Source organism: Sinocyclocheilus grahami, unplaced genomic scaffold (genome assembly GCF_001515645.1).
Source record: "Sinocyclocheilus grahami isolate Dianchi unplaced genomic scaffold, SAMN03320097.WGS_v1.1 scaffold707.1, whole genome shotgun sequence".
NCBI classification, from domain to species: Eukaryota; Metazoa; Chordata; class Actinopteri; order Cypriniformes; family Cyprinidae; genus Sinocyclocheilus; species Sinocyclocheilus grahami.
The window spans coordinates 572,219-587,401 of NW_015505886.1; the positions used below are offsets into that span (position 1 = coordinate 572,219).

Consider the following 15,183-nt stretch of genomic DNA (forward strand, 5'->3'; position numbering starts at 1 on the left):
GATTTATTTCCCAGCTGTTTACCTTCACAGACACAACCAACTGTTTTTGTAACTCATGTGTGTTTTTAAAGTAAACTTGTGTGTGAATGTGAACTTAGTTTAGTGCTCACATGCTGTGACAGCCGCTTTCTGTCCGTGTGCTTCGGATGTGTGCGCTCAGAAAACCGTATATCAGAAGTTTAAACTCATATGGTTTAAAACACATGATTTCAGCGCGATAAACATGATGATCAGAACCAAAACAGATGTTTTTTAGCAGGTCCGAGCTGTAAAGGCGCAGCTCTATTCTGGAAAAGGGAGCGGGGAGCAGCAGCTCATTTGCATTTAAAGAGACGGCCCGAAAAACAGCGTGTTTCTGCTTCCACTCAAAATAGGCATTTTCAAAATGATATACAGTAATAAATGATCTGTGAAGTATTTTGAGCTAAAATTTTACAGACACATTCTGGGGACACCAGAGACTTTATTACATATTGTAAAAAGGGGCATAATATGTCTCCTTTAATACAATTAATTAAATTTAATAATTAATTATAATATTTTTTTTTTATTAAAAGATATATTAATAGTATTTAATTATTATTTTTAAAATATTATTTTTAAAATGTATTGTCATATATTAACTTGATTACCTTTTAAATGACATATTAACTTGATTACCTCTTGATTAAATTTTTTATGAATTCATTTCATTAGACTACTTCTGATGATAAATGTGTATTAAATCATAAAACACTGAATTCAGAAAACATTTTATAAAATAAAATTTGGGAAAAAATAAAATAGATATAATGAGGCCCTAAATTAAAAGGTGTTGTCTTCATGCAAACAACCAAGTTATGTTTACATTCACTCTCAAGTTCTATTTTTGGCCATATCGCCCTAATTAAACGTCAAATTTGTTCTGATTGGCTGTGATTTTGTCACTTTGAGCTGCAGATTTTGTACACACACAAACAAACAAACAAACAAACAAACAGTAAGTACCTTATAGTGGAACTTGCAGTACACCGACTGTCCCGGAGCGTTGACCAGTTTGAAGGTGTGCGATCCGTATCCATTCATGTGACGGAAGCCATCAGGTATTCCCCGATCGCTGAACAGAAAAGACACCTGCACATACACATAAATCGCCATGAGCGAGCCATTCTACAGGAACGTGAAAATGCAAAAGTGGGTGTTTTTTGCTGCCGTACCTGGTGCAACGATTCAGGACGCAAACTCCAGAAGTCCCAAACCATATCCGGATCCTTCAGGTGAGTCTGCGGATTCCGCTTCTGAGAGTGGATGAAGGACGGAAACTACAACACAGTTAACACACATATACTGTTAATACTGGGACGAAGCTCTTGATGGACTGTGTGTGGACTGTGTTTCTCACCAGAAGCGCATCCCTGATAAAGAAGATGGGGGTGTTGTTTCCTGTAAGATCCCAGTTGCCCTCATCGGTGTAGAACTTCACTGCAAAACCTCGAGGATCTCGAACGGTGTCTGCTGACCCAGATTCACCGGCTATAAACAAGCACATACATATTTATCATGGTGCAAAGGTGGTGCTTTATACTTTCTGTAGGTAAGTGAGCAGGAGTATGTTCCTGTCACTTTGTTTCTGCATGTGCTCTTTACCCTCTTACAAAACCATCTGGCTTCGTTTCAGAGAACTGAGTGCTGTGACTTCTGTTATGAAAGCATTTCTAATCCCAACAAAACAATCGATCCATACAGAGTCCAGACTGCACTAGAAACGTTATTATTATATCCATACAGAAACGTACCCACAGTGGAAAAGCGAATGGCGATGGGTGTCGTCTTTCCCACATGCTCGAATACTTTGGCTTTGCAATAGCGTGTGATGTCATGGGTCACTTCGAAGTAGCCAAACGCTCCTGCGAAGAGACAGAGAAAAGATTTAGCTTGAAGTTCATACTTTCCTTCTGGTACAAGCTCTAAAGTGTCCCAATATTGTCTATCCAGTAAGAGCAGAGCTCTCATGTGCATCAAGACACATCAAGTCTGTCCAATCAAATCACAGCACAGTCATGGTTTTAAGCTTTTCAGCAAGATTTTTTCTTAAGAAATTAATACTTTTATTCAGCAAGGACGTATTCAACTAATCAAGTGACAGTAAACATTTATAATTACAAATTCATTCTATTTCAAATAAATGCTGTTCTTTTGAATTTCCACAAAAATATTAAGCTGCACAACTGTTTTTAACATCGATAATGTTTCTTGAGCATCAAATCAGCATATTAGAATGATTTCATGTGTGACACTGAAGACTGGAGTAATGATGCTGAAAATTCATAATTTTTTAAAAATATATTACAACAGAAAACTGATACTTTATATTGAAATAATATTTAACAATATTATTGATTTTACTGTATTTTTGATCAAATGTGACCCTGGACCACAAAACCAGTCATAAGGGTAATTTTTTTTTAATTTAGATGTATACATCATCTGAAAGCTGAATAAATAAGCTGTCCATTGATGTATGGTTTGTTAGGACAATATCTGGCCGAGATACAACTATTTGAAAATCTGGAATCTGATGGAAAAAAAAATAAAAAATCTAAATATTGAGAAAATATCCGAATGATTTTTGGCATAAAAGAAAAATCGATAATTTTAACCAATACAATATATTGTTGGCTATTGCTACAAATATACCTGTGCGACTTATGACAGTTTTTTGCTCAATAATAAATGCAGTAAGCGTAAGAGATTTTCAAAAACTAAAAACGTGTTACCTGCTCCTTTCGCGTGCACGACTCTCTCTGGTATCCGCTCTCGGTCGAAATGGGCCATTTCATCAGTAAAAACCACGTCCTGGACCAGCAGCGGTCCACGCGGGCCTGCCGTCATCAGGTTTAACTTGTCCCCTACCGGGACTCCGGCTCCTGTGGTCAGCACATCTGGCCGCTGGGAAAATAAAACAAAATTAGACCGAATAGCAACACAAAATCTAATTAAAATAACACCTAAACAAACTAAATCATTTTATACATTAAACACAAATAATATGCATTCTAAAAAGATTAAATCATATAATATTAGTAATATTTTAAATTCTCAAATATTTACTTGATATGATATTGTCTGAATACATTATAAATATCATTGTGATTATGTGTTATTAAACTAATTTGACAGTGTGACACTGAACTAAACAAATTTGATAAAACTATACTGGCAAAACAAATATTAATCTATAGGCATTTGGCCTGAAAATAGTGATTAAATAACTATAATAGTTGTTTATCTACTTATCTGGTTAAAGTTTAACTGTAGGAGAAGTAACTGAGGTTATCTGTCGTGTCCTCGTTAAATAAATAAAGGGAGAGCTCCCTTCACTGTTCCACAACATAGCAAGCATGATAAACATTTGATTCGCTGAGCGAGGTGTCAGTCATCGTATTGACCAATCATGTTAGAGAGGAGTGGGATGGGGCGGGGGCTTGACCGTCTTCCGTCGTTTAATATGTCGTTGACCCACTTCAACTACAGATACGTTTCGCATGAAATTATGTAATAAACCATCTGGTTTTGTGCATTTTTACTTGCAAACCATTACAAATTCAAAACAACCAACCGTGCACGAAAATATAGGACCGTAGGGGATGCAGTTTTCAATACGCAAACCAGCACTTGACTAGTGTTTTATGCAATTAAATACAAACATATTAGACAATGTATACCGCATTCATGCGTAACAAATATCATAAATATATTATAAAATGCTTTGAAAGCACCATGTTTACTTGTAGTGCGATTATGAGGTCTTCTGTCACACTGCAAGCATAACAAGTATCTCTCTGTCAGATGTGTCACATTTGAAAACAACCCAACACTTCAGTGTTATTTAGAGACGTTTTGCACATTAAAACACTACGTTATAAGCAAATACTTCAGTGTTGGTGCATTACAGCCCTGCGACCTTTGGCACAATTTCTCACTGTGCAATACCCCATTAAAATAAACTGTATAACCCTATTTAAAGCACACAAACCGAACTTATATTTAACAGAACATAATATGCAATATATCAATTCTGCAGCAGACCTGAGAGCCACGACCCTCCTTCCACTGCTTCATCTGATCCGTCGCTTTATCTCTGTCTGCCATTATTCAGCTCTGCAGTGCAAAACAAAACTTCTGTGGATCCAACCCACTGAGCTCGAGCTCTGTCTAAAGGCTTGTTATTTATTAAGGTTGGTAACAGTCTGCTCTTTGCACTTTAACTTGAACCCTTACGATATCACCAGCCACCCAACTGATATCTACTGGCCACAGTATTTTTGGGAAAAAAAAGACTTTCTATGAACCAACGTGATACCGGTTACTTTTCTCATCGCTGATTGTGTTGGACCAATCACAATTGTTGGTTATGTCATCGTTACCTCATCGACAGATTTGTTTGGTATAGGATTACTGGAACATTTAATAACATGCAAACTCGCTGGCTTTGTTATTGTACTTGTAACTAATATTATTTACATAATACAATACAAATGTACTTTCACATCTCACACAAGAAAACAACAAATGACTTCATATGAAACAAACCACATAAAGCATTTTTATTTCAACAATTCATTGGATTGCACTATGTCCTACATTACATGTGCATGCATTGCAAAGTTATGTTTTATCATTCTTTAAATCTTTTAAAGTTCACCAACATTAAATGTACACTGCAAATGAGAATATTGCTTCTATTAGGGTGAGTTTGGCACAGAATGAAGATTAATGACAAGCTTAAAATATTGTTAGTAGTAAAAATGAATCACAGCATTTGCAGCACTTCATCAAATCAAATGACTTCACTGCAAGTAGCTCAAATCTGATACTCATTCTACAAAACATGTTAGGTGTTTAGGATGTAGGATGCGATTCACAGATTTTGGTATGTAGTTTTTACATTCTGTCATCAAAAGATGTAATTATTGCGGCAGTTAAAACATTTTTACATTTTCTTTCGTGCCGAAGAAATCTGTGAAAGGAAATATATATTGGTTTATACATATTCCAGTTTGAGATGAATGCATGTATTTTATGCAATGTTGGGGTAATGCATTACAAAGTACAAAACTACAAAGTACATGTTCCTGTGATGAAATAAAGTAAGGGATTACTCTTTAATTTTCAGTAATCCGGTAACAGTTACTATTTTCAAGCTACTTGCGCTACATATATGATTTTAATGTACTAAGGCTAATTTAACAACTATATTTAAGGTCCAACAACAAATATACTATTGATCAAAAAGCACTTTCTTACATTTTGACATGCTAACCAAGAGTGAGAATGGCAAAAAAGAGTGGCTTTCTTGTGAAATGGGAAATACATTGTACTCTAATATGCTTGTTATAAATACAAAGTAATTCAAATTTATGCCTTGGCAGAAAAAAAGAAAGAAAGAAAAAAAAACATCTCAGCCACACTGAACTGCAATCTTAATCTGACAAATTGACCATGTGGAATTAATAAATTTGGATTTTAGAAATGATTTACTGAATTAATTAATTAAAAAAATAGCTAATGTTATAGTAAGACTACTGTTTTTCCGCAACTTCCCCAACACTGATTTTATAAAGTACTTGCAGGCCTCCTAGTGGTAAAATGCATTAGCCAAAATAAATATATAAATACATGCATACATAAATAAGGAAATAAATCTTAGAGGCAGCATTGAGGTGCTCTGTTTTACTTTTTATGCATTTTTGTTGATTTAGCTGTTCAGTTTATTTTAAGATATTTGAGTCAATTTAATCAAAGTACCAATACTTTGATTAAATTGACTAAAATATCTTAAAATAAACTGAACAGCTAAATCAACAAAAATGCATAAAAAGTAAAACAGAGCACCTCAATGCTGCGTCTAAGATACGTGGTGTGGCTCCATGGTGCCACTATTAGAATAATAAGTGTCATTGCACTTGCCTGAGAATATGGATAGAAAGTCCCGAAGTTATGCCATATATTTGTTATTTTAATGTGTTTAAGCAGAGAAAAATAAGACTATTCAAAATCCCAATAAAAATAATAATAATAAATATTTATGGCCAAACAAATAATCATTTTTCCTTTTTTATACTTAGTACAACAGAATGTGGCTACAATTTCTGTCACATTTTACAATCCACCCAAAGGCTGCAGCACACAACCAGCCACCCTGTTATCATATGTAGAAATGAAGTTAACCTGGATAAGAAAACCTGGATTTCAAAGACCCTTACAGATGAGACATCCTGAGCCGCTGATTTCTCTTTCTCTCATTACAGTTCCATCCATCCTCGGGACAGCTGAGACACAAAGACTTTCTCTTCATATTCAACGTCTTTACTGTTAGGACAGTTAGACAGTAGGCACCATGCAGACAGGAGTCAGAGGACATGGGTCAGGACTCAAGGACTTAGATCCTCCGGAGCGGGTGCCACATTGAAACCGGTTTCCGCAGAGTCGCCAGCATCTGGTTCCAGTGAGTTATTCCCATTCCACTGGCCTCTGGTCCGATGATCACATGACCCACGTTTTCACCACGGCCGTCCTCTGTGCTCTCAGCGACAGTCACTCTCAGAGAGAGATCCTGAAAAACACCCACAAACATTACGCACACTGACGACAGGCAGACAGACAGAACACAGACAACAGACACAGAACACTATATATATAACGACCGACAGACAGACAGACAGACAGACAGATAGATAGATAGATGTTGGAATCGGGTTTATAGATAGATAGATAGATAGATAGGAAAGGTAGACGGATAGACAGACAGACAGGATAGATAGACAGGTAGGCAGATAGATAGGAAAGATAGACGGACAGACAGACAGACAAGATAGATAGATAGACAGGAAAGGTAGACGGATAGACAGACAGACAGACAGACAAGATAGATAGATAGACAGGAAAGGTAGACGGATAGACAGACAGACTGTTGTGACCTGCAGGACGATGGCTGGCACTGAGAAGATCATAGCCTCATTGAAGATTGGATTAGTATCATCTCTTTTTATGGATGTCTTCTTTTTACTGATCTTCCTGCCGTCCTGGAGCAGGTACACCTTCACAAACGGATCTGTTAACATGGAAACAGACAGAAATCCTGGATTCTATTTCTAGAACAACATTCCAATCAACTAGTTGTTGTTCCAGCCCTAATAATAACTCTAACTGATAATCAGTTGATAAAAATATTGAGTCAAGAGAATCTAGCTCAGCTTCACACCTGCTGTGGTCTTTCCATTAGTCCAGACCAGGTTCTTGGCTTTGGCGATGACCACGGTGAGACGTTCTGCAGTCGGCAAATAACTGAGAGACAACAGGACCTCGCCGACAGCGTCCACAGCCTGAAGAGAAACATCAAACCAACTCAAACTAAAAAATGGATCAGTTTTTGAACAGCTTCAATGAACTGACCCCTCTGAACAAAATTATTCACCACAAATTGAACTTTCTGTTACTGCATATAGTGAGGACATTGTAGAAGAAAATGCACTTTTTTATTGAATTTCATTTTCATTTACCTTGTTGATGTCCTGCAGGTAGAGCCAGGCGTTAAACGGCCGGAACGCCAGGTCCAGATCTGACAGTTTGAGTTCTGCCACTCCAGCACTGATGTTCCGTTCATCTGAATCCACACCAAAGGTGGAGAACCGCAGACTGTTCTCCTCCAGATTTACTGAATCCAATGGAATAGAGAAGCGCTCGTCAAACATCACGGTGAAGGCATTTCTCTGGACCTGCAGAAGAGAATAAAGAGAATGAGATGTTTCACTATCACTGATGATATTAAAGGGGACATGGGATGAAATTTTTACTTTTGCAGCCGGTTTCTACATAGATAATTAGCTATGTGAATAAGACCAGCTCCGAACCATATACGAAGACTATTCACTTTTCTTGCGTAGACACGCCCCAGGGAAGAGAAGGGCGGGGTGAGCAGTAGCTCATTATCATTTAAAGAGACATGCACAGAAATGAGTCGCTGTAAACAGACTTGTTTCTGGCACAGTAAAAAGGGTGTTGTTTTACACAACCATTGAGGAATTTTAACCAAAGTATGTTATAGACTTTTCATGAAGACCCTGAAGAATCATACCAAGTTGTGGAAAATGGGCATCCGATGTCCCCTTTAATTGGCATTAATGATGTTTATATGGTAATTTCCCTTTTAATTAGTATTTTACATTCCTTTAAAGATCCTTAAAATTAAATTGGATGTTTTTGTAATTTTAAAGACTTCTATATTTAAATGAGCTCAGTTCTGATTGGCTGACCTCTTTGCATATAAAAGATTGTTGTTATTGTTAACTAAAACTAAAACTTTCGATTAACAAAATTTTGATTAACAAAAACTGTTTTTAACAAAGCATAAATAAAGTAGAATTATTAGAGGAAAAACCTACATTTTAAAACCTTAACTGAAAATTAGAAATGTTAACTTGGTAACTAACTGAAATAAAATAAGTTGAAGTATTAAAATTACTAATACAAATTAAATTGAGAAATATTAAACAATACAAAGCTAATCAAAATGACAAACATATATTTAAAAAATACTAAAACTGCCAATAAATGATAATTAAAACTGAAAATATAAAAAATTATTCAAAATATAAAAAAAAAATACTGTAATTGTTTATAAATAAAATAACACTGATATTGTTGCTGAAAACTACATAGACTTTGAAATATTAATGTGTTGATGGTTTTGACATCAATATGTGGCAATTTTTTTTTGTAAATTAATCTATTCAACTTTAATATATCAAACTGGCAGGAAAAATCCATATTGTTCATGATAAAGCAGGAGTCTTATGGTTTAATACCTGTGTGGCCCCCAGGCTGATCTGCTGAGGGACCAGTGCGACGGTGATGTAGCAGCCCAGGAAGTTCTCCTCCTCCTTCTCCAGCAGATCTTTACCCTGGTGCAGTGAGACGAGCAGAAGTGAAGCTCGAGTGTCCACCTCCAGTGTGACCTCCAGCTGTCCCACCGTGAACTCGTGCCCGAAGGTTTGAGCGATAGAAGAGATGGAGCACAGCGATTCAGAGGACGCAGAGCGGTTCAGGGTGCCTCCGCTCGGATCCAGCTCTCGGCTCATCAACTCCAGCGTTCCCAGATCCCGAAGACCATCTGGAGTGTCCAACAGCTGGAGACTCGGCTTTCGGCTCACAGAGGACGCCCTCCGCTGGTTGGAAGCTGCAACGCGCTGCATGAAAACCAGTAAGCATCATTATTATAAACACAGTATTTTGTTTCCAAAACAAAAGATGATCTTTTATTTGTCATTAGACAAAATTATTGTAATACTTATGTAAATTGTATATATATTATGTATATACAATTTTTATTATTTAAATAAATTATAAGATTCTCTTTTATTTATTTATTAAAATTGTGTGTGTATACACATGCAAGTTAATATTGTATGTATTATATGTAAATATTTCTAACTGTTAAAATAAATATTTTCCCTCTAATTTTCTGTGCCAAAACTTGCAGCTTCAAAACCCCTGCTCACTTCATATACAGTATGTGGTTTTAATGATAATAAAAATGTATATAATGTTATATAATAATAATAATAATAATAATAATAATAATAATAATAATAATATTATTATTATATCAAATTTATTTTTAAGATTTAAGATTTAAATTATTATACATACTTTTTTATATTGACATTACTATATATATATATACACACACACACAGTTGTGCTCATAAGTTTACATACCCTTGCAGAATGTGCAAAATGTTAATAATTGAAACAAAATAAGAGGGATCATGAAAATTGCATGTTATTTTTTATAGCACTGTCCTGAATAAGCGATTTCACATAAGAGATGTTTACATATACTTCACAAGACAAAATAATAACTGAATTTATAAAAATGACCCCATTCAAAAGTTTACATCCCCTTAAATCTTAATACTCTGTGTCATTTCCTGGATGATCCACGACTGTTTTTATATTTAGTGATTTATTTATGTTTAGTATATTTAGTGATAGTGTTGGTCCTGAGCTGCCTGCTGTTCATCAGAAAATCCTCCAGCTTCTACACATTCTTTGGTTTTCCAGCATCTTCTGCATATTTGAACCCTTTCCAAAAGTGACTGTATGATTTTGAGATCCATCTTTTCACACTGAGGACAACTGAGGGACTCATACACAACACCCCCCCCCCATCTCTTAATGCATTATAAATTCTAATTATTACAATTACAATTTATTTATTATATGCTTATACATGTTTAAGAACTAAATAATACGATTCATATTAATTTGTATATATACGTTTTTTATTTTTTTATTGATGTTACTATATATTTTTTGAAAACTCTATCCAGATTTGTATTATAATAATACAATAATACTTCATTTTTTTGACTATTAAAATACATTTAGTAATTTTGCAGACCCCATGTGGAAAACCAGTGCTTAACTTAATTACAGAAAAGTGGTTTGATTACCTTCTGTCTGATCTCAGAGTTGGAGGAGCCATATTTCTCCTGCAGGTAGCGGTAGTGGAAGTTTGGGTACGGAGATGGAGTCGGGAAGGAGCCGGATTTATATAACTTCCACAGATTCACTATAACCACAGCAAACAGAACCAGGAACCCAAACACAAACAAACACACCTCCCAGCCAGGCGGGTTCAGCACCACTGAGACACACACACACACACACACACACAATCAGAAACTCACTTAGAGGAACTCATATGAAATGAAGAGACATATGAATGATGACTGCTCACCGCTCAGATGATATTCAGAAATATCCTGACCCTGCACAGACATAGTGCCACCTGAAACACACAGCACAACACATCATTAAACACGTCATTCATTTAGCATGGTAACCAGTTACCACAGTTATTGTTATCACAAAGCATAGTACATTTATGACCTACTTCAGACAGTGCCTTACAAGTAATATACTGTGGTAAAATAATGGGTTCACATAGTAAGACCACGGTACCTTTGAATTCTAAACATATTCATGGTACACAATTCTTGAAAGAATACTATGGTATTCCCATTGTGCAAATAAAGAAATACCATGGTAAAAACATGGTAGCATCACAGTACATGCAAAAAAAAAAGGCCAGAAAACATGATATTTTCGTGACACTTATCAAAATAACATTCAAATACCATAGTATAGTATGGTATTACCATGGTAAAAAAAAAAACATAATAAAATTGTTGTGCCGCCATGGTGCATGTAATTAAATGTCCAGAAAAACATGGTATTAACATGGCCCACATCCAAATAACATTAAAATATCATAGTATTACCATGGTACATATACAAAAATACCATGGCATTACCATGGGTGCAAAATAAATGGTACAAAATGTGGTGTTGTGATGGTGCATGCAAATAATTGTCCAGAAAAACATGTCATTATCATGGATCACATCCAAATAACATTAAAATACTATAGTATTACCATGGTACATATACAAAATACCATGGTATTGACGGCACATATATAAAACCAATAAAAAACATGGTTTTTACCATGGTACATGGCTTTATCTTCATACTTTTCATGTTCTATTCTAATCATTATTAGAATATCTATGAATTGTAAATTATTATACATAATATTTCATATTAATTAATAAAACATTTACATTTGAATTAAACAAGATTAATATGAATTAATTAGTATATATAATTTTAAATGAATACTATAGTCTATTTTACTCTATTCTATTCAGACATTTATTATAATAATTTATATTTTTTTATTGATAGATCACATTTTGTAATTTTTTTTCTAAAATGTTCTGTGTATTACTATGGTAAATGCCCAAAAGACATGGTACATGTCTACATTTTAATTAGTATTTAGTTACTATGGTATTTTTGGCAGAATCTATGGTCACCATGGTTAACTGTTATAAGTCATAACCAATCCGATCTTTCCCGAGAGAAAACTTCAGACAGGGAAAAAAAGTGAAGTTAGGTCTAAAAAGAGAGAGAAAGTGAGAGGCGTGTATGCTGTGAGTCACGCCGAGACTTGTGGGTAATCAGATGAAGGGAGCAGCGGGAGCAGAGAGAAGACTTCTGTAGAAGATTATGACAACGGGCCAATTAAAGCTTCTGAGACGCTCTCACAGCGCTCACGGGTTCACAGCCGCAGGGTTATGAGCGCTGACTCGGGGCATTATGGGTTTCACATGTCTGCTGTGAAATGAATATGTGTTGAAGGCGTTCTGTCAGGAATATCAGCAGCAGCTCTGTGTTACGGCCCACGCTCAGTCTGTAATGACTGCAGGAGCACAGATGGACACACACACACTCTTGGATCGGTGATACCGTCTGGACGCTGGAGCCAGTATCCCAAAATAATTTCCCAAATGGCACATTGACTTGTGAGCTGTAAACCGTCATCTTGATAAACAATGAATCATGGAGCAGAAATCCCAAGCCTGCATGCTTTCTTCAGTTCCTTTTGGTTTGTTTCCTTTTAGGTCGATCGCTTCTCTTGCTGTTTATGATGCCATTAGTGAAATAAGATTGAAGTGGTTGCGTAGAGGTTAAAGTCTTAACAGACCTAAAGGTTCAGGTTTAAAGCAATAGTTCAGCCAAAAATTACATTTCTGTCATTATTTACTCAGCCTCATGCAGTTATTTTGGTATTCTTTATCTTAGTAGGCTATTGTTTATACACTATATATTTGTAATTTTTTGTTTTAATTTGAATTTTAAATTAAGATTGTTATTTTGTTTAGTGAGTGTCATTTTTATTCGAAATTTTTTTTTTTTTAGCCAATTTGTCATTTTCAGTAGTTTTCATCCTTCAATTTATAAGCTTATTTCAATTAGTTGCCATATATATATATATACACACACTGAACAAAATTATAAACGCAACACTTTTGTTTTTGCCCCCATTTTTCATGAGCTGAACATGCACATTTTAGAGTGGCCTTTTATTGTGGCCAGCCTAAGGCACACCTGTGCAATAATCATGCAGTCTAATCAGCATCTTGATATGCCACACCTGTGAGGTGGATGGATTATCTCGGCAAAGGAGAAGTGCTCACTAACACAGATTTAGACAGATTTGTGAACAATATTTGAGAGAAATAGGCCTTTTGTGTACATAGAAAAAGTCTTAGATCTTTGAGTTCAGCTCATGACAAATGGGGGCAAAAACAAAAGTGTTGTGTTTATAATTTTGTTCAGTGTATATATATGTATGTATGTATACACACAGTATGCTAATTTATTTATTTTTTTAATCAAATATAATATATCATGTCAGAAAGGTATATGTTTAACGGATAGGTTCAGCCAAAAAAAAAATCAAAGTTCTGTCATTATTTACTCCAATTCATGCAGTTATTTTAATGTTTATATACTATTATAGTATTTATTCATATTTTTAATTTAGTATATTTCCAGTCTTCATTTTGCCTTTATTTACTAAAAAAACATACTAATTCATTTATATGTTATTATTTTATACTATTTATATTATTATTTAATATTATTTAATTGTGTGTGTCATTTTTATTACATTTTTTACATTTATCACATTTTTAATATGGTAATTGAATTACAATTTTCTAGATAAAATATATATGTATTAGAAATGTAAAAATGCATTTTAATAATATAAGGTTTACAGAAAGTAGATTTTTTTTAAATAGGCTAATTAGCCTATATAATAGGCTAAACAGAATTAATAGTTAATAAATAATAATGAATAGTGACTAAAAGACCAATTTAAAATAAGCATTTAGTTAGACATTTTGCATAAAATCTCTATTTTGTGTCTGAAAAGAATTTAATAAAAAATGTATTGAAGGGGGGTTGAAATATCCCTTTAAAGATCTGTATCTTCCATGAAACCCTAAACTCAAAGTTAAAATACTGGAAAAAGCATCTCAACTGATTAACCCTTGAAAACAGATTGATTTTCTTCTAAAAGCCTCTCCGCCGACAAGCGCTGATGTTCCAGGAGCCCCGAACCGAGCCAAACTAAATCACAAGAGCTAATCAAGATGCTTAAATAGGGGCCGTGATCAGGAGCGGCTGGAGGGGCTCAAGTCTGCACTGTCAGCTTCTCTCACGCAGGACTGACGGGAGCAAACGCTAATAAATCAAGCGTGCTTTTAATCTCCAGAATGACTCCTAATAACACTTTCACTGAAACACAAGCGACGAGAGATGCTGCCTGCAGGAGCAAGACACCTCTCTGGAGAAAGACCACCCGGAGGAGGGGAGGGTTTGGGGGTTACAACCCTACCAGAACAACTGACACATAATATAAACAACCACAAAGCTCAATAACTGACATACACAACGCATTAGCAGTGCAGAAAACTCTCCAAATATACATAAAACTAACACACACACACAGTGTATCCATTTCCCAGCTGTTTTATTTGACCCTTGGGTGTTAAATGAATGCCCCCCATCAGAGGAGGGTCCAATCACGATCACCATGGCAACCACCCGAACCGCGGGCACGCGCACTGCATCAGCACGTGAACGGGCCTGAACTTCCAGTTCAGTTCCACACCAAACAAAAACCAACAGGCAGAAAACACATGACAATAATTATGCATGTCTGAAATGCATATTGCATACTAATAAATCACTGTATGAAATCATATGCATATATATTCATAACGTAGGATAAACTCGCGACATTTGCAGCATATGCACGTGAAATATGAGCGGCATATTATGAGCGCTTATGTGTGCTCTTACCTTCAGCAGTGTCTGTTTCGCCCGCTCCTGCTCGCGCACACTTTCATCCATCAATTAACGCGCATTACAGCATCAGACGCACGTGCAGGACCCGATCGCTTCTGGCGCGCGTTTAGATCCGATCTGAAGTGAGTCTGGGTTTTCCTCTGCGCGTGATGAAGATCTGAATGCAGGAGTCCCACCCCTGCAATGCAACTTCAGCACCAACACACACACTCACACGGACGCACACACACAGACGAATAAAGAGGCTAGTTGTCACACTGAATATTTCTCTGGGTTGATTTAGGCACACTGACGTCTTGGCTGCAGCATGCTATCGAACATTTCCATTTCCAGATACATTCACGTTCAATAAAGCTTTGTGCTTTTGTGACAACATGCCCCAACAGTGGCACTATATGGGGTAAGTTGTCACAGC

General features: G+C 35.8%; 2 protein-coding genes across 2 annotated transcripts in view; both read right to left on the reverse strand.

Annotated features, from left to right (window-relative positions):
• The window catches only part of cat (catalase), a 13,719-nt gene extending 9,427 nt beyond the window's left edge, over positions 1 to 4,292 (reverse strand). The window contains exons 1-6 of the mRNA XM_016244044.1: positions 4,069 to 4,292; positions 2,757 to 2,928; positions 1,776 to 1,886; positions 1,382 to 1,512; positions 1,197 to 1,301; positions 988 to 1,113 (exon numbers count right to left, since the gene is read on the reverse strand). Of these exons, the coding sequence (XP_016099530.1) occupies positions 988 to 1,113; positions 1,197 to 1,301; positions 1,382 to 1,512; positions 1,776 to 1,886; positions 2,757 to 2,928; positions 4,069 to 4,131 (708 nt within the window). The 5' untranslated portion in view covers positions 4,132 to 4,292. The remainder of the gene's footprint in view (positions 1 to 987; positions 1,114 to 1,196; positions 1,302 to 1,381; positions 1,513 to 1,775; positions 1,887 to 2,756; positions 2,929 to 4,068) is intronic.
• A 1,835-nt stretch (positions 4,293 to 6,127) lies between these two features.
• Positions 6,128 to 14,931, reverse strand: LOC107559999 (synaptotagmin-12-like). The gene is made up of 8 exons (XM_016244043.1): positions 14,763 to 14,931; positions 10,783 to 10,833; positions 10,496 to 10,689; positions 8,847 to 9,227; positions 7,542 to 7,757; positions 7,244 to 7,364; positions 6,960 to 7,093; positions 6,128 to 6,595 (listed from the first exon to the last, which is right to left on the reverse strand). The coding sequence occupies exons 2-8, from the start codon at positions 10,823 to 10,825 to the stop codon at positions 6,422 to 6,424; spliced, it is 1,263 nt and encodes a 420-aa protein (XP_016099529.1). The 5' UTR covers positions 10,826 to 10,833; positions 14,763 to 14,931; the 3' UTR covers positions 6,128 to 6,421.
• Between the last annotated feature and the right edge of the window lie 252 nt (positions 14,932 to 15,183).

What these genes read in the sequence shown, in the direction of transcription:
- LOC107559999 (XM_016244043.1), bottom strand. Translation starts at nt 10,825, where the DNA reads ATGTCTGTGCAGGGTCAGGATATTTCTGAATATCATCTGAGCG. An exon ending in TTCTGAATATCATCTGAGCG is followed by an intron (nt 10,690 to 10,782) that starts GTGAGCAGTCAT and finishes TGTGTGTCTCAG; the next exon opens with TGGTGCTGAACCCGCCTGGC. An exon ending in TAATGGAAAGACCACAGCAG is followed by an intron (nt 7,094 to 7,243) that starts GTGTGAAGCTGA and finishes CCATGTTAACAG; the next exon opens with ATCCGTTTGTGAAGGTGTAC.